This window comes from Dermacentor silvarum, chromosome 6 (assembly GCF_013339745.2).
Source record: "Dermacentor silvarum isolate Dsil-2018 chromosome 6, BIME_Dsil_1.4, whole genome shotgun sequence".
Classification (NCBI taxonomy): domain Eukaryota; kingdom Metazoa; phylum Arthropoda; class Arachnida; order Ixodida; family Ixodidae; genus Dermacentor; species Dermacentor silvarum.
Window position 1 is genome coordinate 29,405,317 of NC_051159.1, and position 25,150 is coordinate 29,430,466.

The window sequence follows — 25,150 nt, forward strand, 5'->3', positions numbered from 1 at the left end:
GCCGGCTGATAAGCGGTGCGCAACGCAACAGGGTGCAGTGCAAAAAGTTCCTCTAGTCTCCACGGCGGTGACAGCTAAGTATAAAATGGAACATTGTCAGAGTTTGTGCTTGAACAGTGTTACTTGTAAGTTGCCTAAGTGTGTGCAAGTGTAGTTTTTGTTTTATTCTGTCATAAATAATGTCCCTTGATTGACTTATCAAAGGGGAGAGGGGGCTACACACTCTGACTGCTTCCATCCAAGCTGCTTGGAGATAACATAGGATTTGTGGTACATTTTTGTCTAATCTTTTTATGAATTTCTGCATGACATTGTAGCGAAAGAGCCAATCCGACTACCAACACTTCTCTTTCAAACCAATGTGGTCACTATCATCATCATCGTTGTTACTCTCTTTAGTAAGCACCTTTCCATCAGTACTGGTGTTGCAGTACTTGAGAGAATACTGTGCAAAAACCTGCGACCATTTCTTCTCATATGAATTTCTTTTACATATGTGCTTAGATTTTAACTATTGCTAATGATGCAGCATTGTATTTATTCGATTATAAGGCGAGGGTGCAGTTGTGGGACACAAGAGCCTAAGTATGCACACTGATATGAGGCGATGTACAGTAGCCGACGGATTATTCTGACTCGGCAGTGACTGCCCAAAATATCAAATAATTGGAAGCACCCGCAATATTGGTGTGGGTTATATGCGAACTTCGTCTTGAGCTGTGACATCACGGCAGTGCGAAGTTCGCATTATGGTGTGGCTTCATGGCTGTGCAGCACACTCTAGCCACATCATAAATAAGGTGAAATTCGCTGCGCAACTCAAGGTCACAACTATAACCTGCACCCTGCCTTTACTGTTAAGTTTTTCAAATTCTCGATGCGGGTTATACGTGCAAAAATGCAGTACTGCTTCACCTGCCAACTCAAAGTTCCTACAATTTGCACTGCCATCTAAAATATGGATCGCTGAAAATTTGGTGCTCCTACAGCCATACTGAAATGGTAGCTGAATCTATCAGCCTGGCGTACAGAGCAGGGGATATCTTCAAGGCCAAGGATTCTGTAAAAGAACCTCGCCTTATATTCTAGTACATATCGTGACATTGATTGCTATGAAAGGTTGCCAATGAATCGAGTGCAATACTGAAGGCTGCCCTCTATGAAAGCTGGCACGGCTGCTTTCAATATCTGTTTTCCATGGTCATGAGAAAGTAGCAAACCATGAGTGATGAATGTAACTTAGGTAGAAGTGGTTTTGCTGCCTGCCACTTGTTTAGGTGACTCCATGATGAAATGAGCAATCAATCGTTCAAACTTTATATTCCAATTTGCTCTAGTACATGGATGGGTTTGAGTGAAAAGCCACTCTGAATGACTTGAAAAATTCTGAACCTTTGTACGACAGCTATGACAACACAGCAGAATGAGAAAACGTGAAAATTGCATATCTACATTGGTACATACAAAAAAAAATTAATACAACTATATGTGGTTTAATTCAGGCCGGAGGCATCAAATATAAGCCTGAATCTGTCGTCTAAAACATTTGCACTTTAAAAAAAGATAAATCAGGAGACTCTCAACAAGAAGAACATGAAACACATTTACAGTAGATACAACAACAATAAGCAAAAAATCCGCAGGCTAGGAAGCAGATCATTAGGAAATAAAGAAATGATCTAAATTTGACATCCTTACTTGAGTGATGTCCAAACCTGACACACCACATTTGTTCCACAAACAAGGTAGGTTATTTTCACACAGTTGTAAGCCATATGTGGATGATATGTAGGGACCGTCCAGGAGTCTGTCCATCAGGCTTCATAGGCCATTATCTAGTTCACTTAACGTGCACTTCACCCATTCTTATTATGCTTAAAACTTATTAGGCTCTAAATTTGACATGTCAGTTATCATTGTTTTATATTAGAAAAGCGCTCCCAATCTAACTGTACCAGTACGACTAATTAACTCACTGCGCAGTACCTTTTGAAACACTAACATTATACCAAACAATGTTAGAAATTATGCGTAAAATATTTTTTTTTTACCTTCAGGAGTCTAAGCAGGTTTGTCTGCATTGTTATTCCCTGGACTAAGTGGCAGTAATTGAAATGGGAGACAAAGAGTATTTATGAGTTGATAACTTTACATACTCTGAAAACAGGTAAATAATGGTTTCTATCAAAATGCCCATTATTGGGACAATTGTTGCACTACACAATTCACATGATCATTCTGTGTTAGTGTTTCAGAAAAGTGAACTCGCAAAACCTTTCACAGATTTAGCTGCTTGGATTTGTCCGACAGGAACACTGGAGCTATGAGACATAGTGTTAATTTTCATTTGAACGACATGGGGTTCTTTAATGGGCCCTTAACCTGTTCTAGACTGTAGCCATAATTTCGTGACATACTAAATCTGAGCTATAAAATCCGAATGGGATGCTTAAGTAATAGGAAGCCTGATATTGACATATTAGGCAGTCATTTGAAAGAAACGTGTTCGCGTGTCGCCACGTGTGACTTAGAAAATAATGCTCTACTCAGAGTTTCAAACCAGGATGAACACCAAGAAACTTTTGAGGTTGCACGTATTCAAGTGTATTAATTGAGGTTGTCATCTCTGCAATACTGACCTGTTTTCCATACTGCCATAAGAAGTCAGACGGTTAGCCTGCCAGTTGTGCATCTGTGTCGATATGAAGGCATTCTTTCATGCTAGACAGCCATTTCACATTCCTTCCAGTTGTAGCAAATGGTGTGAAAATAAGTTTGGATATTCTAACTTCACATTGAAGCATTCCTAAATGGAATTCAAATGTTTTTGTTCAGCAACAAATTTCGGGCTAGGAGAGGTTAAACCTAAGTGTGCAAGCATTCTGGCATCCCTTGCGCATCAGTGTGTGACCGCTGTGGCTGGGAATCAAAACCAAAGTGTTGCTTGCTTTCTCTGCCATTGCGTGCCGTGAACAAAAGCCTGTCTTTGCAGGGCACCTACTACCAGGTAGGGGACATTGTGGCCCTGATGGATGAGAATGACGACACCTACTATGCTCAAATTCGAGGCCTGCTGCAGGACCAGTACTGCGAGAAGAGTGCGGTCATCACGTGGCTGCTTCCTACGTCGGAGAGCCCCACGGACCACTTCGACCCTTCCACCTATATTCTGGGTGACTGCCTCTTTTGCCTTCTGCATCCTTCCGTTTCAACTTGTAGTAGGAACATTCTTGCTCTTGTGCTGCCTTTCGGTTGTGTCATGCTCATTTTTTATTGTTGCAACTGTTCGGGGATGGTCGAGAGGCAACCCCACTCGGTTTCACTTTCTTTACTTGGTCTCTGTAGCATTAGTTGAAAGAACTTTGTTTGAGTACTGTGCTTGATTAGGAACCATGTTTTCGGTGGTGCTCCTTGCATCTTCCGAAAAAGGCTGCCAGCTGACTTGAATTTTCTGCCGAGCTAGCCGTGCATAAAAACATCACAATTACTCAGCCACTCCCGAGATAACTCTGCAACCCATCCCCATGCACTCATTGCGTCTTACAAGTATACTTGTTCCGCAGTTTTGGTCTGCCCCCCCTCCTGTAGCAACTCATGCAGGAAAAAATATTGCAGACCTGTTATGCCATCTATGGAGGGCTCCTCGCACATGGAACTTAATTGCTAAATCTCTGGCAGTAGCTGGAATGCATGTCCCAGTGCTTGGCAGCCACTGCAAGTCATCGTGGCAGGTCTGTGCGCATTTACACGAATGAAGAAATTTATGAAATGTTGAGGAATTGATGAGTTGATGAAAATCATTGATGAGGAACCAGCTTCCATGAAGCATGAAATGGTTGTTGAACCAACAGGTGGCAAAAAACTTGTACTCAAAGGCCACTTTTATTTCCCTCTGCCTTTATTGAGAACGCAGTTGAACCTCAATAGTATAACAAATTTTGTTAAGCTGAGGCTTCTACATTTCAAAATTAAAAATTATCAGCAATAGGGCAGGTACATGCAAATCCATAAAGGCCTTCCCTCCTCCCGTCCCGTAGTTGGCGTCTATGACGTGACCGCTTGACATGTTAGCAATCACTAGGTTTGCTGCACCAGAATGCAACAAGGGCGATTCATGGTCCTCGCTAAAAGAAACCTCGCGACAAACTCTGATCACTCAGTTTGCATCGACACTGAGCACGTTGTACCGCAAGCAGATGACTGCAGAAGGCTAATCATGTTGCTTAACAAGAATCTTGCTAGCTACCACATTTATTCGAATATAAGGTGAGGTTTTTTTCCCAGAATTTGTAGCCTTGAAGTCACCTCTCGCCTTATACGCGAATTTTGCCCTTAGGTGTGGCTTCACGGCAGCACGAATTTCGCCTCATAGTGTGGCGAAATTCATGCTGCCGTGAAGCCACATCTAAGGGCAAAATTCGCGTATAAGGCGAGAGGTGACTTTTTTTTTATATAATCTAGACTCTGTGTTGAAGCTCTGTTTCCCTCTTTCAATGATCGGCATCTTGTGTTTTGGCTGTGTTAGTGATTCAGTATTTCGGGCAGTCCTTGCCAAATTGGAATAACCCTTTGGCTACTCTATATCCCCTTATATTAGTGTGCATACTTAATTTTTTTTCTTGGGTCCCCCAACTGCACCCTTGCCTTATAACCGTGACCACCTGATAATCGAATAAATACGGTATCAGTAATTTAGGCACCTATGAATCGAGATGCATAGTACGCTCTACTCTTATTGGGAGCACCAAATTAGAATGCCTGCACTGATAACAACTCAGTTTGTATATGAAAGTCTGAAAAATATTCATCGATGGAATATCTGTCAAATAGAATTAAGTGCTTTTTTTTCCTCTGAAGCTGAAGAAATAGTGAAGTTGTCCTAAATACCAATGGGGTTTTCAGTTTAATAGTGGGCCATACTGTGCTTGATGTCAATCTTTCTTTGTTTAGAAAGTATTGCTTTCCTGGTTTCTTCTAGAAAACAGGAGGTTTTTTTTTTTTTTTTTCATCTTTATGGCAAATGCCTTCTATGGGTTATCGTCAGCTGGTTATAAGGCCAATCTGTGCTGCGAATGCGCATCACGTCACTAGGCACCACTCCACGCGGTCATCGGCAAAGAGTTCTCAAATTGGGAAGCCCATGGCAAGTTTGTGCTACGCCCACCCCCCTCCCTTTTTTTTTTCTCTCTCATCTGTATCTAGCTGCTGTCTGTGTAAATGCATCTGCAGCCAGGGGGTCAGCACACTGTCACATGGCATTTTTGAGCCCGCCATGTAAATCCAAAACTAGTCTTGCGATGGGTCGCTCGAAGCTACAAAAAGAGACTGTTGTATGCCTACAAACGAAGTTTGGAAGAAGGGGACACCATATGGTATTTTGCAAAGATGGTGGCCGGAAACATGCAATGGTTATCCCATGCACTCGCTTTCGTTGGCAAGCAGAGGTGGGCAAATGCCCTAATTTTTTGTTTTCCTCCCTCACCTTCATGTTGAAAAACTTCACCCCTCACCCTTGTCCTCGCCTATCAAAAGGTTATCTGCCCACCCTCACGCTGTGAAGGCTACCATCCTTCTCATACCTTCCATTTTCTACAATTTCAAATAATTCACCCGCTTGACTCATGAGCTTAGTTTACAACACTGGTTGTCAAGTGCCATTCCTATTGTCAAAGCGTGCCACACTGCTTTGCCTTTAGGCACTTTACCATAGGTCGGCAAAGTAAACGGAGCTCGCTCACACTCCCTCACATATATTTTTTTGCTCAGGGCTCACTCAGACTCACCAAAATTGTACTCGGCCAGCCTCACTTGGACTTGGACTCGCCAAAATTTTACTTAGCTGGGCTCACTCGCTCTCAGATTTGTGGGTCGGTCTCAGTCTAAGTGAGTCGACTCAGGAGTGAGTTTGCCAACCTATGCGCTTGACTAAACCTAAATACATATTCAGCTGTCCACAAAGCTCGCAGAGCTACGGCCGCTTTTATTTATTACAAGCATAAAGCCCACTTTCTAACGTGGAAGTCAAACGGCGAAAGAAGACAGTGAATGAGGCTACATCTAATAAGCCTACATTAATCCACTAAAAAACCAAAGCGAATACTTTTATAGCAATAAGCATGTTTGCTAACAGCACGAAGCAGACCATTATTTTTTTACAATGCATGCCTGTAGATGTGTGACTATGTGCTGAGTGCTGTCATTGTTTCTAATAAATCGCTAGCTGTTTTTTTCATGCCGAGTGTTTCATGCTGGTTACGGGAAATTTGAAAACAAATTTGAAATTCAAATTTGAATTTGAAATTTGTCGGAATTCATGAATGTATACTAAGCAACTACTTGTTAATCTATTCAACTATTCTGCTGTGCTTATTCTTGAGAATCAGTGCAACAGCTCGACGTGGTAGAGGTTGCTGTAAAACACCTAAGCTGAATTTTTACTGTAAATAAAGCCGTTCGACTGTCGCTGCCATGAGCAGCCTTAAGAATAAAACAAGCAAGTTGTGGTTGTACTGTAAACGAGCTCAAGCTATATTATCAACCTCCTTTTTTTTTTTCATCTTGATGTTTCTTTTAGTCATATGTCAACAAATGCTATTAGTGGCTGAAAATCTTCAAACTCAAATTTTTGCCCATTTAATTAGAGCAAGAAAATGTCAATTCCAGGGTGTTTAGTTCAGATAAAGGAGTGTGCTGACCGGTGGTGATCAGCGAAAAAAAGATAATCTCGTAGTGATGCCAAAAAGTTGCCGCCACTCCTCCTGCTCTTGTTGCCGCTTTCAATAAGTTTAGCTACACCTAGCATAAACAGCCATTTATCACTTAAGTCAGTAAAAAGTGGACTTCAACATACATTTGTGTCACACGAGAAAGGTACCATACTCCGTGTACAATGCGAGTACAATGCAATTGTGCTTGCATCTTTTGTACAGTGCAGTGATTGTACACTTTACTTTTCTGGATAACTGCAAGCTCTCAGTCATGACTTGGAAGCTTCTGCCATATGCACTCTGACCCATTTTTATTCTTTTTCATTCCTTTCCTTCCTTCTCGCAATCTGGGTCCACTGTAATTAATTGGTCTAGACATACGTACTCTTGTGCAGCTTCTAGTGGCTGACTACTGACTACCACTTGCTGTGGTGGATCAGCGGCTATGGTGTTGCGCTGCTAAGGACAAGGTCGCAGGGTCAAATCCCAGCCGCGGCGGCCGCATTTCGATGGGGGTGAAATGTAAAAACACTCGTTCTCTGTTGCATTGTGGGCACGTTGAAGTTGGTCAAAATTAATCCAGAGTGCCAAAAAACAAAACACTCTCCTAACATCTGCCCGTGGCTCCTGCATGCTAGGGCAAAGCAAAAGTGTTCTCCACGTGGCTGCTTGCTGGCTTTCTTGTACCCAGAGGTCTGGCGACATGAAAAGCAAACATCTGGCACTCACCCAGCCATAGTGGTTTGCGCCGGTCGGTATCGTAGCTGCCATCGTGCGGTGTCGCAGGCGTCTTCGGGCCTCGTATCTCGCAGCTTGCCATTCGCTGTTGAAATACTGGTTCGCCAATCCCATAGCTGCCATCCACTATTGTGACTCGGGGTCGACGACGAGATACGGACTTTTCCTTTTACAAGGGAAATCCTTACGGCGCACAATTCACATGGAGAAAAGAAGGCAACAGGACAAGTCAGTGATTCAGCCTACTGCGATCGCCGAACATCACAAGAGCAAGGAACTGCACAACTCATAGCAGTGAAAATGCGGACGAAACACTCACCAAAGTTTAAAATCTGCATCAGTCCACAGGAGCACTTCCTATGCGTACATGGCAGCAGTATTTAATTGAGGTGCTAGTTATTTTATTTTTTCACTCGCTTCTCGTACTTTTATTTTTGCACTGCGAAATATGGCGCTGCAGCTGTCTGAAGTTCCTATCTCTCTCATCGTTGCTTGTTACAACAGTACCAAGATGGTGCCATTGCATCAACGCAAAGCTGCATGGTCCATAGTGTGATGGCACTTCCCCGCCCGCCGTGGTGGTTTTGGTGTTGCGCTGCTATGCACGTGGGCGGGATCAAATCTCGGCCAGGGTGGCCACATTTTGATGGGTGCAAAATGAAAAAATGCCTGTGGACTGTGCATTGGGTGCACGTTAAAAAACCACAGGTGGTCAAAATTAATCTGGAGTCCCCCACTACAGCGGGCCTCATATTGTGGTTGTGGCCCGTAAAACCACAGAATTTAATAAAAGCTGGTGTCACTTCCCCAAGGCCAATTTTTTGCCCTATTTTCGTCAACAGCACTGTACAAAAGATTTCTCAACTTCTGCTTCATATCTATCTTTCTTTATATTTCCCCATGTGGTAAAGGAATGCATCAGGTCATGGGGGAAAAAGACGATTTCACTCGCCAACTCGCGCTTCAGAGATATGCGGTCCACCAAACTGGTGGGCAGTAAACAGGAGCAGTGTGGGGCATTTTGCCTGCTTGTCACCCCTGAGTGTCGTAGTGCACTAGGCACAGTACGCTTCTAAATGGCTACAGTTTTGATGTAACACTAGTCACTTTTGCCACACTCATTCAACACTTAGGTCACACCTAAAGGAGACAAGTGTGCTCGCCTGAATTAACTGGCAGTGCATTGCCTCCAAGTGAACATATGTCTGTTAATGTTTGCAGGGGGATTAAAAAGAAATGCAGATACCCGAGCATGTGATCTCGTGCTCCCTAACTGGCAGTTCCAAAAGGTTAGGCACTAGGGTGGCCAGGCCCTTGGGTTCTAATACTTCTCGCATGCACAGGTTTCAAAACCTGCTGGTAGGGAGTGCAACTCTCTACCCCACAGCAAATTAAGTCTTCAATTTATTTCTAGAACGACAGGCGTAGAAGCACCAGCCATGTTGTTTCACTGCTGATCGAGCTTCTAAAAAGCCTGCATCACACAGGCTACTTTCAAAAGTAACGGTAGCATTGCCGCACGGCATGAAAACATAAGAAGCAATAGATTGTACTAAGTGTTTCTTGCTTGTCTTGTCGATGACACTGAAATGAGCGCACTAAAACTGAAACCATGAGTAGCATATGTCCTAATGTTGATATTCTTTCACATCAAATACGTAGTACTTTTATGTTTTCAAAGGTGGATTTTTCATGCGTGTGCACCCATCGAATAGTCCAGTACAATGAGTAGAATTGTGCTATCTGCTATCTGCTAATATTTGAAGTTTTTTCACATTAAAAAAGGACGCCTGGTATAGAGAATGCAATAAAAGCATAGAAAAACAAACCAGAACGATTAATATTGTTACAGCACAACCAAGAGTGGTGTCAAAGTCGGAAGACAATTTGACATGTCGAGGTGGTCGGGGCCGCAGAACTTTCCTGGATCTCGCGGCTGAGCCAGGACAACCATCGGAGTTGTAGGCGTTGATGTGGGCCGTGCCATTTCGGGTTCTGTTTCGTCTATCATGTTGTCCAATCTGAGGCGACGGCCACTGCGGAGCTCCATTGTTGTCTCTCGTGGGTACTATGCACCTCTCAGCAATTTGTTACGTTGCGGAAGTCGCATACCTCCACGAAATGTCACGGGAGGTTCTTGTAAGTTCACAAGGCGTCTGTCCGAAGTACAGGAAGACGGAGCAGTCTCAGCTGGAAACCAATCGAGCGTGCACTACTAATTAGTCGACTTCCTCTTTCACACTTCACCGTGCCAGCACTGATAATCTCCAGTACAGTATTTACAATATTTACAAGAAATGCAACGATGTACAAACAAGACCAATTTCACCTCAACACGTCAAACCGTCTTCTTCTGACTTTGGCACTCTTGGTTGTGCCGTAACAATGTAACAATATTTTTGCAATAGGTGTGGTATCATGTGCTAGATAAGTAACCGACTTCATTGTGGAGCAGCAATGGGATAGACATGCTGACACAGCTGCCCCTAGTACTTCATCATCATCAGCCTATATTTATGTCCACTGCAGGACAAAGCCCTCTCTCTGTGATCTCCAGTTACCCCTGTCTTGCGCTAGCCGATTCCAGCTTGCTCCTGCAAATTTCCTAACTTCATCACCCCACCTAGTTTTCTGCCGTCCTCGACTGCGCTTCCCTTCTCTTGACACCCATTCTGTAACTCTAATGGTCCACCGGTTATCCATCCTACGCATTACATGGCCTGCCCAGCTCCATTTTTTGTTCTCTTAATGTCAATGAGAATATCGGCTATCTTCTAATACTTCAACTATTGCAGATCCTTCAACAAACTTGTGTTCTCATTGCGCCTGGCATGAACCCAAGTTTATGCAGGGGGCTCACATTAATATTACTTGCACTGTTTGGCCATATAGGCAGCCAACTGAACCCTTTAATACCAAGTGCACATGTCCTCCAGTTCTGTTGTTAATACACCAGTGCATTTGGCCGATGTAACCATGTCCACAGTGTGTGAATGAATTGCAGTAACAAGCATTGTGTGAATTTACTTATATGTGAAAAAGGAGTAAGTAGGGCAATACAGGAAATGTATACATAGAAACTATGCGGTATCTTTAAAATTCATATATACTGCTATCCCAGTCTACTGGTGCATTGCAGGGGCAGGTGCAGCATAGGACAACTTTAGCCAGAACAACGAAATAATATTGAACATCATTGAACATTTTCCTCGCATAGAAAATTAACAAAACAATGAAGTCAACAATGAATGTGGTCAATGCATAATGTGATTACCTAATGAAACAGTCTATATTAGAAAATTCACAAGAACATGCAGAAAAGTTAACAATGAACAAGGTTTAGGCACTTCGCACAATTTCATCACATGGCAATTGCCGCAATGAGCCATCTTAGCGATTCCAAAGTTCATCTGTAAATGGCAGAAAAAGAAAATTTAAAGCAATTTAAGAAAAGCATGAACACTTCGATATTCAACAGGCGAGTGTGACATGTAGCTCTGGCTGAAAGACTCGCAAAGCAAATCAGCGTTCAGCATTGATATGACCATTGACAATCTTATAATGGGGGAAAATGCGCTCAAGCATGCGCTTGCATTTGAGCGTGTCAAGTAGTAGATTGCATGCCTAAAGTTAACACATGCATTATCCAATTAAGTAAGCTAAGAATGCATAAAATACACTTATAAATATAGGGATAAGAATGCTACAGAAGTAAAGGTCATGCTTGAATGCAGAAGAAAAGATATGCATTAAGCAGACACAAAATGCACAACACATCTTGGCAACCAAAAATAGCACTGCAATGAAAATGAGGAAAACATTGCTAGTACTGCTTGCAAGTGTACACTAATAAATTTAAATGTACGAATCAGCAATGATGCCATCAAAAATTAACATTGAATGTGCACAGCATGGCAATGAAGTGAAAAAGACGTCAAGTTTTAGTAGAACATTTGTAAATGAACCCATGTATTTTTTCAGGGCCGGAGGAGGACATTCCTCGGAAGCTGGAGTACATGGAGTTTGTTTGCCATGCTCCTTCCGAGTACTACAAGGCCCGCAAGTCGCCATACCCTGTGCAAAAGCCTCCGGGTCCTGAATGTGGTTTCATATGGACTAGGATTGGCCCTCAGATCAGGCCTATTCCCACCCAGGAGGAAGTGTTCGGAACAGTGTAGGTGAACGTTTGTGACTGGTGCGTTTGGCTGTGTTCCTGGAGACATCAGCAAGAAGTTAGATCTGACTGAACAGTGTTTCATGTTTTTTTTTTTTTTCCTGTGCCCTGTGCTTAAGTGAATGACATTATGCTTGAGTGTTTGTATCAAATTTGTGTCTTAGATGTTCTTTTGTGTGTAGGCATAATTGCATTGAATGAGAATGCCACAGGGGAGTTGCAACATAACGAGCCTGTTAGGGTGTAATATAGTGCGAAATGACATGAAGTAATGAGAAGAAAAAAATATAATTTCTTGACCTTTTACACCATAACAAGTAGTACAGTTAAACCTGGACATAACGAAATTGACAGAATTCCCGAAAAACTTTGTTATAAAGAGGATTTCGTTGTATGCAGGTTCGGCACGAAAATTCTAAAAAGAAACACTTACCATATTTACTCGATTCTAACGCGCACCCGTTTTTCGTGACCAAAAGAGAGGGGAAATAAATCCTTTACAGTACCACGCACCTCATGGTTTCATACAGAAATATAACTGTCGCTCAAGACTTACTCCCAATACACTAAAGTTGCGATGACCAAAAAAGTCCCAGTTTCGCCCGAAAGGTGAAGCATCGATTGCGACAGCAAATTAGCAGACAGCTATACGAAGTAAGGATAGTAGTTTTATCGACCGTATAAACTTGTAAACATTCGCTGTTTAACTAAATTAACCTAAGCACACATACTCAGCACATGGTCGAAGCTACGGGAGCTAGGCTCGGAAATGCATAGGAGGCGGCCATATTGAAATGTCGATGGCGATATGGTAGTGCAAATTTAGGGTCGTACTCGATTCTAACGCGCAGGCAATTTTTGGACTTGTTTTATCGGGAGGGGGAAAGGTCACGCCCGTGGCAGCAAAATCGCCGGGTCGAGTGATGCAGGCTCGTCTCGCGCACGCTCGCACGCACACACACATGGTTTGCTCTTGCCTCGGAGTTGCCGTGAATTCGAGCGCGCCAAGCGCAACGCCGCCGCTTCGCATTCCGTCGTGGCAGAGAAGGTGCTTCCAGTTGCTGCTTGCGCAAAAATGACAAAATTTGGGGCTAAATCTCTAGGTTGTCGGCGGGGAAAATTCGTTATTTCGAGGGGGTCTCCCGCTGCCACTTCATTACGTAGAGGTCTCAAATACATGTGCTTCTGTGGAGTAACAGCGGGGAATAGAAAAACTTTGTTATATCCAGGAATTCGTTATATGGAGGTTCATTATAAGCAGGTTTAACTGTATAAACCAACTAGCCCAGCAACAAGTAGGGATTCATAACAAGCTTAGTTGCAGTGACATTAGTAGGGACATTGCATTGATTGTTGCATAATACTGGTAAAGTCACTGGAGGAAAAAAATACCAGTGAGAAACAAAGCTGCACATCAGCACACATATCCGTAACTTTCACACACCAGCGTGTTCTTGAAATAGCGCCTTAATTATTGGCCTCTGTGAAATGGGCAGTTATTGAATTTTCAGGCGCAGAAAGAAGTGCCAGCAAATTGCCTATCAATGGCATTTCAAGTTATGTGGGACATATGGAATTACGTGGACGAAGACAGATTTTGGTTTGGTTGCTAAGGCAGTGCAAGAAAAAAAAAATTGTCATAAGTCGAGTGAGTCGGGAAGAAAACTGCACACAACTACCATTTGCACTCACGTAAAAGGATGCGTCATGTGAGCTCTGCATTCAAAATGCTCATCGCATTATTCCAGCATCTGAAGTGTGCAAAAAGTACAATTCCACAAGCACCAGCTCTCCAGCAGTCACTGTATCCCCATATTTTTGTCACTCCAGCCCAGTTAATTTTTTTCCGAGTGCTCCTCAAAAGCAGGGAAAAAATGGAAAAATTGAAAGAGAAGCAATACTTTTTTTTAATCTCTTTTTTTACCTTCCACTGGTTTTCTTTGCTGCTAGCCAACCTCTTGTCGGAGTCTCCCGCTGTTTCCCCCAGGGAATGCAACAAAGGCACATCTGCAATTGGACTGCTGTAGAATTGCTCTTTCCATTTGGCCACGAAATGCAAAACACAATTGTTTGTTTACCATGTTTACCCTTGTTAGGCCTGTCTTCACATAAGGGCCGCATCTCCCACTTTTTAACACAAAATTTTGGTAGAAAAAATTTCACAAAGCGTCACGTGTATGCTGGCTAAATTCTGCAAGCTGGTATTAGATGGCACTAGTTACCATTTGTTGACTTTAGCAGCATCATCATCATCACTGTACGCCGCCGGGACACGAAGCATAGATCCAATGCGCCTCAACGGTACCAGCTGTGCGGCAGCGCGTTGTTCTGGGCCGGTATTTTGTAGCGATGCCTTTCCGATGCTAATGCCTTTTCGCGCTTTTCGCATCTTGGTCAGCCGGCCGAGAGCGGTAGATGATGAGACTAGTATAGAATAAAGCAACGCATCGCTACAACATTACGGCCCTGTTGCATTGTGCCTTCTGGCTCGTTCCACTGGTGACAATGAGGAGGCAGCTGACCGCATATGCTGCAGCCTTCAAGCTCTAGGTGATTGCATGGACAGAATATAGTAGCCGTGTGGCTGAGTGGAAGTAGACAAAAAATGTATGTGTCCTTGGAAAGAACTCGCCACTACCAACCAAACCGGAACGCGTTTTGATGTAAACAGTGCAAGTTCCCAAGATTTGAGGAATAAGTTGTGCTTTACATAACAGTCTTGAGTGCAGTTCGAGGCCTCAGTGAACAGCCATAAGCCTGCCTTCTGTAAAGCCTGCACCCTGTAAAAAAAAGTTTACCAGTTTCACCCTATGAGCAAAGCATTGACAGGGACAGCAAGCTTTAGCATTGTGGTTGAACTCCTCGGATAGTGTTCCAACTATACGCCAGTGTGACATGCTGGCGGGACGCGGCACAAAGGCAACTTCTGCTGGGCAGAAGAAACAGCTCTGTGGCAGCTGCCAGGCGTCTCACAAAGCTGGCATGATGAAGAGCAATGCCATTGGTGTTTCAGGCATCGCACCTCGATGGTGCACGACATGGTACTGATGAAAAACCGTCGACATTAGTCATTGCCCAGTGAAATGTTAGATAACGTTAGCTTGACGGTTGCTACATGTTTTGCTCAGACCAGCGCATACGCATAGCAGCTCAGCAGGGATGCTACTGTGCTTACAGTTGTGCACAATGCTCATGCCATTCTTCTCCAGAGTGTGCACCTTGGGGCAGTGGCACAATCATCTTGATGTCCGTCGTGCTGGATAGCCACCAGTGCACCACCTTTTAGTTGTGTAAGTTGCAGATACTGTGGCTTGTACCTCCTGTAAAGGCCTTCTTTATAGTGCCAAACCTGATGGGAAAGGGATATCCCACCTACTTTCTGTCAATATCTTCAATGTAATTTTTGTTGTTGCATGCACGGAGGTCATTTGGTGAGGAAGAGTTAAAGGAGTATTTTGGAATCTAGAAATTCTGCCAGGTGTTTCTCACATGTAAAAAGATGACACTTTGCAAGTGTGAAGACTGGAAAGATAATTTGGGGGGGGGGGGGGGGGGCAGCCTGGCGTCATAGTGACGTTATGACATGGAATGAAATTTGCCGATGTTGGGTAGAAGTAAGGTACTATAATGATTTCGTTCGTAAAAAGTGCGAGTGCTGCACGTATTTCTTCTATCTGCACTCATGTGTGACAGCTTCACAATTGCGAAAATGGAGCAAGCCATTGTGTGGTGATCATAGGTCGGCATACTCGTTTGCAAGTGCACTTACTCACACTTGCTCCGCTCTCACTTCACAGTCATGAGATAGAGCGTTAGGGAGCGGCAAAGCATGAATGTGAGTGAGTTCCGGTTAATGTGAGTACGAATGAGTGATAGTGAGTTTGACTTTATGCGAGTATGAACGGGACTGATTCAGTGAGTGTGAGTGGGCGTGAGTATGTACGTGAGTAAGTGCCTGCAAGTGTGAATAGAAGCGACTGTGAACGTGTGTGAGTGAGTATCCGCTTATTCTGCCAGCCTATGGTCATGACGTCATGATGTATGCACCTCTTGGGTACCAGAACCGAAACTGGTTCACAGAAACAAGTACAGTGTAGACAGCTTATAACGTAAGTCGCCGGAGTCGCGAATATCCGCACTATAAGCGGTGCCGCACTATAACCAAAGCAACAATTTTCAAGGCCCGCACAAATGCAAAACATGTGCAGCAAGCCGCCACGTGTATGCGACAGTCGAGGAATGCGGCTAGAACGTTTGCATTCAATTTACGGTTGAATCTAGTTAATTCGAACCAAACCACGTGGTGGCGCCTCCGACCGGCATTGCTCCGGCACCGCCATAGAGTAAAAGCTTAGGAGAGACCCCTCAATGTCTCGCGCGAACAAAACAAAAAAAAAAGAAAAAAAATGCGGCGGAAATTTCACCCTCTCTGGTTACGCCGGAACATTCTGCGTTACGCCGGAACATGCGTGTACGTGCCGACGTCTCAGCGACACTACCGTAGCCACGCATAGAAAATGGAAGTGAACACTTCTTTCTCCTTTATGCTTCCTCTACTTTCTAGTCACGTGTTGGCCTTTCATGCTGCGTCTACGGCGCAGAGGGAAGCAGCGGCGCTGTCCCTGGCCGGCCAACGAACTGCCAACGGCGTGGGCAGTTTCCCGATAACGGCAGAAAATGAAACTTCGGGGAGCTGGAGCGGCGGCGCGCTGCCTGCACAGCGGCGGGCAAGCACGGTGACAGTGGAAAGTGAGGGAGCTACGAGGGAGGGCGAGGGGAGCCACCGAAGCGGCGGAGTTGCCGAGGCGAAATCCGCTTCCCTGCCGCCCTCCTCCACGGTCTCCGCATGCGCCCTTCGCCGTGCTGTGCCAGCGCCGCCCGCTCCCTGAAGTTTCGTTTACTGCCGTTATCGTGCAGCGAGCGTTCGCCGGCGTTGGCAGTTTCGTGGCCCTTGCTCGCTATGCACGCCGTGATATTTCACGACTCGCACTCAAGATTCTCGTTTCAGCCTCACTGGCTGTTCGCACCATGTGCCCTTCTCCTCCACTTCATCTCTCTTCCTCGAGCACTCCTTGGGGCACCCGTATGAGGGGAGCGTTCACTGTCTCCGCTGACTTCCGAATCCCAGGCAGCCGCACGTTAACTGGTATTTCGTTTCCGGCAACTGCACTATAAGCGATACGTGTATACATAAGTGCTATGGGAAAATTAACGGGAGTCTGAAAAGACCGCACTATATCCGGTCCTGCACTATAAGCGGTTACGTTATAAGTGGTCTATACTGTACTCTAATAAGTTATTTTAGGCGCTCTGACGCTTGCCAGTAATTTTTCTAGGGTTTAGGGAATTTGGACCATTTCATCTGCTCTTGTCACGCTGCAGAATTGCAGGTCCAGAATGCCAAGTGTTGACCATTTGTATTTCTTGCTTTCACACCATCATCGCACGCCTTTTATGCGTATTGCCTTTCGTCTTGTTGCTATTCCTTATGTCTGGTGTTGTGTAAGTTGTTTTAATGCGAGAGCATTACTTGGCTCATTGTGCTACCCCACTGTCATCAAAAAGCCTTAGCAGAAATGTTATGGCAGAAGAACGGCACACAAATTACGTCATCTTCATCTAACTTTTAAAAAAATCAAGGGCACTTGGGTATCCCTCTGTGGATGAATGTGAAAGCATTGTGACGTCTCTCCGATGATGCCTCGGCCTCATTGACGTACTTGCGTGGATGTCTAAAGGAGCCGGGCGCAGCTACTGACTGAGAAATCGAAGTCATAGGTTCGTCTGTCGTAGCACATGACAGAACTCAGCAGAATCACCGCACCGATTGGCAGCACCGCTATGCACGGCGCTATATATAGACCGGCCACACAGTTGCCGCTTCCCGGCAACTGCAGCTTATGCAACCGTAATCTTTAACGGGATACGTTTTCGGCGAATGCTATGTGCAAAGGCGAGCTTTCTCATTCTTTTATTTCTTTCCCCTGCACGGCCAGCGCCGCAGATGCTTTTAGCGGATGTGCAGAGGTGAGTGCCATCTGGTGGTGCTTCAAGAAAACCAGCAGCCTCCGTGGCATGCACCTTCTGTTGATCGGCAGTGAGGCAAATTCTATTACAGATTTTGACAGCAAGTCGCTGTTGCAAGGCCAGAACACTTATGCATAAAAAACTAATGGGGCACCTAAGCAATTCTTATGATGCTTAAATGCGAGAGCATTACTTGTCGCTGAGTGTACCGTAGCCGCTTTTCAAGTTGTTGGGGACTTGGGTGGTGAACGTCATTTCGCTGTAGTAGCGAGATGACTTTTCGTACCATCTCCGGGGATGCTGCCGAATTTTCCGCTTCATGAGCCATATAATGCTTTCGCTTTAAAAAAATAAAGTGGCCACGGTGAGGATTTGATACTCTGCCCCACCGCCACTGCTACCACTCCGTAGCCGAGCACGCTAACCACTGCGCCAGCATTGCATTGCGCCATCGTTGCAACAGGTGACAGTGATGAATATCTTCGAGGCTGGGTTCTGCCTGGCAGGCGATGCACTAGATGGCGCATGATAGGAGTGGCTCCAGTGTCGGCACTATGGAGTCATCATCACCCGAAGTTGAATAGCTCACGTCTACATGATCAGGTGAGACAGCAAAGCATGGCCGGAGGCGTCAGTTGATTGCCAACGAAGTACGAGACCATCGTAACGCAGTGAAACGTGCAAAGCGAGCTACTACAGCGAAATGACGTTCACCACCCAAGTCCCCAACAACTTGAAAAGCGGCTACGGTACACTCAGCGACAAGTAATGCTCTCGCATTTAAGCATCATAAGAATTGCTTAGGTGCCCCATTAGTTTTTTATGCATAAGTGTTCTGGCCTTGCAGCAGCGACTTGCTGTCAAAATCTGTAATAGAATTTGCCTCACTGCTTGTGCATCATTGATTATTTGTGCCCTTTTATCGTGATCAATTTAAGTTGCCTCATTGTGTTTTGGTAATTCATATGAGGAATGTAGCTTTTGCATTCACCTGCAATAGTTCTTGAATCAAATATATTGCTGACCTTTTTGCTCCCACCAGATTGGCGCACAGTCCCCTAATAGCAGTGCAACAATTAGGTTCGAGCTCGTTCATCAGGCTGAGTTTATACCGGTGTTACAAAGTCTGCTTTGTAGCATCGTGCTGTGGTTGGATGGGAAACAAAAAATTTCACGAAAGTTTATGTGGTCAAAACAAACCTTACTAGTTGCAAGCAATTGGTCACACACATGCACCCTGTCACGATTTCAAGATTTCGAAAAAGTATGCACTAATCAGTATCACAGAATTTGCTCTTGCTTTTATATTGTGTAAAGTGTGCTACATTGTTGCAAATGTTAGTTGTTGCAATCGTTGCTTTTTGTTTGTGAGCACGATTACAGTGAGACTTCTGCAGTGTAATTTTACAGTCTTATAAGTGGCATCCACATCGCACAGCCCCTCTCTTCTCCCCTAATAACCAACGACTTCACAGTAATAAAAGCCAATGAACTTAGCATCAGAAGGAGGGAAAATACAAAAAGGAGGGAACGACTGCATTGCACCACGGCTTGCGAGCATAATATTTTTATTAAGGACTGGCCAACTTCATAACATGCAGGTAATCGGGTAATGCGCAACCTCCATAATTTGACCCTTGCAGTACCGCAAGATTTGTTAGAATTATCCGAATGGTTGCATTAACAAATGGTGGGAAAGTGAACGAATTCAAATATGTTTTATTGCTCGAAGTAGTTTGTAATGTCTTTCTGCTTTTTGCTCTTAAAGCACAACTCAACCAGCATGCAACAACAAGTGCTGATGTGTTTAAACACTGCCTCAGCATTTAAAAGACAAGAAAAGTAAGGTAAGACAGCTTCGTGGCCTTGGAAAGCCGTATGCTGAATTTCTTGTTTTCAAACCTTACTGCATCTTCGGCTGGTCATTTGGGAATGCGCTCTCGCGAACAGGGTACTCTTCGACTGGTCGAAAGAGAGCATGCATCTTGCATTTGGCTGGTTCCTTTCGATCACGCTCCTCCCATGTTGAGTGCTACCCCAATTGGCAACAGCATGTCAGTGCCAGTTTTCACTATAACGATTATTTGAAATTTTATTGTCAATTGAAATAGAAGTGTGAGAGCTACGGATAGTCGTGAGTCAACTTGAAAACAACCATTAGTAGCGTCTAACATAGGAAGAGATGCAAGACAGAACGCCAAAAGCGACCGGTGATGTCATGGGCACCATTTTATGTACACATATTCTTTTGGTGACAAACAGCTGTACAGTTCTCCTTTAGCCGGCTTGCCATGTGATGGCTTTTATAGGCATTGATCTCGCCTCAAACAGGCATTGTGTTCTGTGGCCACAACTGGGTTATGTGTCCTATATTTTTTGGGCTGACAGTTCACTTGCAATCATCTATGTTCAATTTTGAAACATACTGTGTATTTTGACTCTTTGGCTGTAGCAAAATAGTGAACAATAAAAGGTAGTAACCAACACTGCATGTGTCTGTCTGCAGCAACCAATTTCTTACTGCAGCTGCAAGGGAACACAAGTGAGGGACCTCCTTCTTTTTATTTTTTATCGTTGTCAAGATAAGGAAGTCATGGAATCAAAACTGAAAGGAAAGGTGTGCAAATATTAAATTTTTTATTTCAAAGCGAATTCGAATATGAAACCAAGTGCAAATTGAATTGAATATTTCTTGAATATTTCTCGAATACGAGTCCTTTGGTTTCGCAAAAATGCTATTTTTTCGCCAACCAAAAGTACGGGGGGGGGAAAAAAAGCTTTATTGCACAGCAAGTCGGATACAGGAATATCGTGTCAACAAAATTCTATAGTAGCTTGACGGTATAACTGCAGTTATTTATTGTTGTACTGAAGGAAAGATAACTGCTTGACATGTTCAGGGAGCAGTAACAACCCCTTGCCTGTCACAATTCCTCCAGACACCAAAAAGAGCTGCTCACTTGACACACTAGTGTCTGGTATCTGCAGGTATCTCTTCGGAAACAGAGCTAACAATGGGCACCATTCCTGTACCGCCACTCACATGGATCTTTTTGGCACATATCATGCACATATCTTTCAACTTATTCAACAAAATTACTGCTGCTTGATCAGCTTATCGATGTATTTATACAGTGCTCACGTGGAAGGAGCGCCTTCAGAAGCTTTCACTGTTGACATATCTCTGTTGATCGGTGCACAAATTGCAGTGCCATGTATTTAATGCAGTTTGCCATTGAAGCCATCCTGGTGGTTGGTACTCAAATACTTTAGAATGACGGTCTAAAAACATTGCCAAGATTGCTTCTTGGTCAAATTTGTAGTTTGGAAACCGTGTCTTCAGGCACTTAGCCAGATTAGTAGCAGAGGTTTGCACCTGGAGGCCATTGTTGTCCAGAAGCAAGAAGAGGCATCACAATTTGGGCACATGAGCTGATAATGTTGGGTAGCCATAAGCACTAGCATGGGCCCCGTGACAGTGCCCCTTTTTACGTTTTGATATGCTTCACTGCGATACATTTTGTATGCTTTGCCGCAGAACACTGATTTATTGCAGTGAAGCTGACTTAAAGAACCGAAAACACCAATTTTGGGGGATTAGAATAGTAACTTTCGAATCGAATATTCGCACACCACTACTTCAAAGAGATCTTGTTTTCCTGAAATCTGAAACTTGAGGCACTGTGTAGAAAATTTTGCCTTTTCATTACAACAGTGGTTGTCATTGTCATTTTAGTGTCTCTTTCACACAACAGATCATTAATTGGGGTGTTTATTTTTTTATTAAGGGGGGGGGGGGGGGGCAGCATGGGGCCTTGGTATCTTTTTGAAGGATTTTGTTGAATATATGCGCTTCATCACTACTTCCAGAAGGCTGTCATTCACAAGGAATTCAAATACAACAGTCTACTGTCATTTTCAGATCAAGACTCAAGTGTGCACTAAAGATCAAACATTGTTGGTCTCAAAACAGTCTCAAATAGAGTAGACTCCGCTTAAACGAACCTCGAAGGGACAGAAATATGTGTTCCGTCTATTTGAAGTTTCATTAAGCGAAGGACACAATAATCGCCATGAACCTTTTTATTCTAAAAGCCTCCAAGTGTTTTGATATTTCTGTGTAGTAGACAATGACAACGTAGTAATGTACAGTGTAATGACAAAGACCATGACAGTGTAGTAGCCATAGCTACTACATTGTCATAGCGTTGGCTATGACCAAACTCGATGTCCAGTCCGTTGTTTTCAAGTTCTTCTAGGAACTGTTTTGTGGTATGTGCAAAAGAAAACTAGAAATATGTATATATGTATATGTACTTATTTGTATATATACATATATATGTATGTACATGTTCACTGTGGAAGAGCGATCTGCAACTAACAGGTCAAGCTTTTCTACTTATTATCCAGCACCCTCACAAGCTGCCTACGGTGGGTGCATTGGTGGCTCGTGTTTGCGCCATCAGTTGCAGAATGAGGGTGACAAGCGTCTGGGGTATTTTAAGTGCAGGCGGTGCATTACTGGCACATTCTTTACCTCTGTTGAGTTGCAATGCGGACTGGCAATATTCATATCTTATTCATGGGCCTCCTGAAGCTTTTGCTATGGGCCCAGCAATTTAGCAAAAAGCTGGAATGCAAACTCTGCAAAAAATAATTTATTCAATTCTATTCTTACGAAGCAGATGGTCATTTGGGGAGGGGAGGTTGCGTTCCCACTCGACAAGTGGTTGTAATAATGGGCTTCTAATTATTTCAGTTCATTGCTGTTGCAGCCTTGACAGATCAACAAAGGGTATGCCATCTATTCGCCCATATTTAAATTATTTGTAGTGGGTATAGTAGTAGTAGAAGTAGTAGTAGGTCGACGTCTGTTAATTCGATCCTGATAGGACCAACGAAAATGATTGAATTATCCAGCGGGTCAAATTAAACAAGAGGTAGAAAAAACGCCACAGAAACCGCTTCTTCGTTGGCAGTATTTGCCCGAATTTAACACGTACCCAAATCAAACGTGCGCTCACTTTCTCCTAAACAAAGTATAAATCTAATGTGCACCTGATCTTTTAGCAAGAAAAATGGGCAAAGGTCTAATATGTGTTGCATAGCAGCCGATTTCCCAAAGCCACCTACACCACATGATTTAAAGTCAGCTTCGCAGCAATACACTAACGTTATGTGATAAAGCATACAATTCTATGCTTCTGGTTCTGAATCCAGCTGCTGTGTGGCTGTAAATTGGCATTGTGGAGCAAGAACGCAAAATGCTTCACCTTTTCTGCCAGAATTGGTCCAGTGAATGGCAGATTCAGTGCATGGGCATTAAGAAACCACTGATGAATGGCCTCCTCCATGTCTTTTTGGGCTTTAGACTAAACTTGCTTGAGGAAATGGTTGGCTGAGGAAGCTCGTACTTCTCCATCAACTTGTGCATTTTCTTGCTGTTCTTGTGATCCTTCACGATGCTGTGGTTTTGTGATCCTTCGCGTTGCTTTGGTTTTTTCCAAGAGTAGTTGCTGTATGTTTACTTTTTGCTGGCTGGTAGTCCATTATGGAGGAAGCAAACTCGAATGGCACAGCATCGTTAGACCGATGAAAATGTCGCCACACGTAGACTACACTAGCATGGTGGCTACTGGCTATGCACATGCATCTACATAACCAACCAAACAAACAAAACAAAAGACAATGCGGGTCATGCGACCAACCATGGTGGAAATGGATCAGGACAAAGCCTCCAGAGAAGTGGGGAGGGTGGAACTTTCCACTTCCACCTTGTGCCTGTTGGCCTGGCTCCATCGGGCTTGCTCGAGCACTGCTTCCAGGGAAAGACAGGTTGACCGATGTACAACTTGCGTTGAGGCATGCCACAAATTTGACTTACTTTTGTTAAAGTTGTAGTTTCAACATGGCACCAGCATGGTACTGGTAACTATTGCATATTGCTCGGACCTTCTGTCCACCTAGTATTGGCTAGTGCTTGCCAGATCTTTTGTTATAACCGATATCACTACACAGCAACACTGTAATATCATGGCCATTGGATAACAAAAAAAGGTGCAGCTTGTTGCATCAGGCGGGCTGCAATGGGCGTGAATGTCACAGCCGCATTCTCGACCGCTTGGCTGGGCCAAACGGCGCTAGCTGACGGGTATGGGATGCCTCGGCTTCCACGGGCATCGGCGTTCCATGCGCGTTCCTCACACGTTGTCTATGCAGATCCCAGACAACAGTACCCGACTGGTGGCGCTGCGGCGGATGACACCGTTTTCGATGCACGCGGCCTACCTTTTTTTTTTATCCAGCAGCTGTGGTAATATATAATGGTTCGGAAGTTATGCTATATAGTTGTAACGGTTCGGAAAGTGAACCAGTCACTTGCCCTTGCATGATTCATTAGAATTGCAGTTTCGTCAGCAAAAGCACCATTCTGACCAATCGTGCGAGCACAAGGAAAGGTTCGCTTTCTGAACTGGTATAAAAGTGCAGGTGCTGCTGCCTTACTTCCGCCAGTGTGTCACTTTGCCGCTTGCCGCTCGCGTCTTTTTGAAGGGGGCGCCACTACATCCGAGAAAGCGAACAGCTAATTTGGCACCACAGGGCAGGTGTTTCAGGATAGCTTGGGGTCTGGAGAGGCGAAATTAGGAAAAAACACCGTCCCACAAGTAAGCTGCTGGACAGTGGGATCCTACGGCAGTAAAATCGGGACGTGTCTCGCCTAAATCTGCGCATCTGCTCAGCTTAGCTTTACCTCTCCTGCATTCCAAGGGCCCACTTCCCCCCTTTTTGTCAAGACCCACACCCCAACAACTGCTGCCTCCTTTGTCTACCTTCTTGCTGAGTAGAGCATCTCCGCAGACATTTCTACATGTTCAGCATTTCACAGGAATCCCTAAGTTCACGGTGCTGCAGGTGTGTGCTGCAGCTGTTCTGTGTCTGACATGCAGATGCAATTGTGCATGGTGCCACTCACTCATAGCCCCAGTGACTCCTTCGAGAAGAGTGCATGGGCTTTTGTTTGAATTTTATGCTGTTTTTGTGGCTACACAAGTGTCATACTTTGAAGTCACGATCTTCAATACATGATCTATGCACTGAATTGTCTGTCTGCAATGCCCAAGCCTGGTGAGAGGCTATGTAAGGTGCCTAGGCTCTGTGCCCGTGCACTGCCATTCAGTGTGCCATGCACACACAACAAGCTACATGCAAAGAGCCCGACAGAGTGAGATAAACGACACAGAGGCTTTTGTGCCCTTGAAACCTTTGGGGTCATATGAATGCAGTCCTCAACTGATGCACAACCCTGACAGTGGTGCTAAAACAAAACTCCACACAATGGAAAATCATTCAAGGAGAAATCACGAATTGGAAAAACATTCAAGGAGAACTCGTCTACGATGACTATTCAAGTATGCAAATGTCATGTATGAGGCGTGCACTGTAGCTGGGCACCCATCTCCCTCTGATCGCGCTGCTATCCGTGCATACCCAGGGGCACATATCC

The 25,150-nt window shown here is 44.3% G+C and overlaps 1 protein-coding gene across 1 annotated transcript; it reads left to right on the top strand.

Annotated features, from left to right (window-relative positions):
- Positions 1–999: 999 nt before the first annotated feature.
- On the top strand, positions 1,000–11,623 carry LOC119456596 (GATA zinc finger domain-containing protein 1-like). Its single transcript, XM_049668975.1, has 3 exons — positions 1,000–1,062; positions 2,993–3,173; positions 11,427–11,623. The coding sequence occupies exons 1-3, from the start codon at positions 1,000–1,002 to the stop codon at positions 11,621–11,623; spliced, it is 441 nt and encodes a 146-aa protein (XP_049524932.1).
- Positions 11,624–25,150: the final 13,527 nt, after the last annotated feature.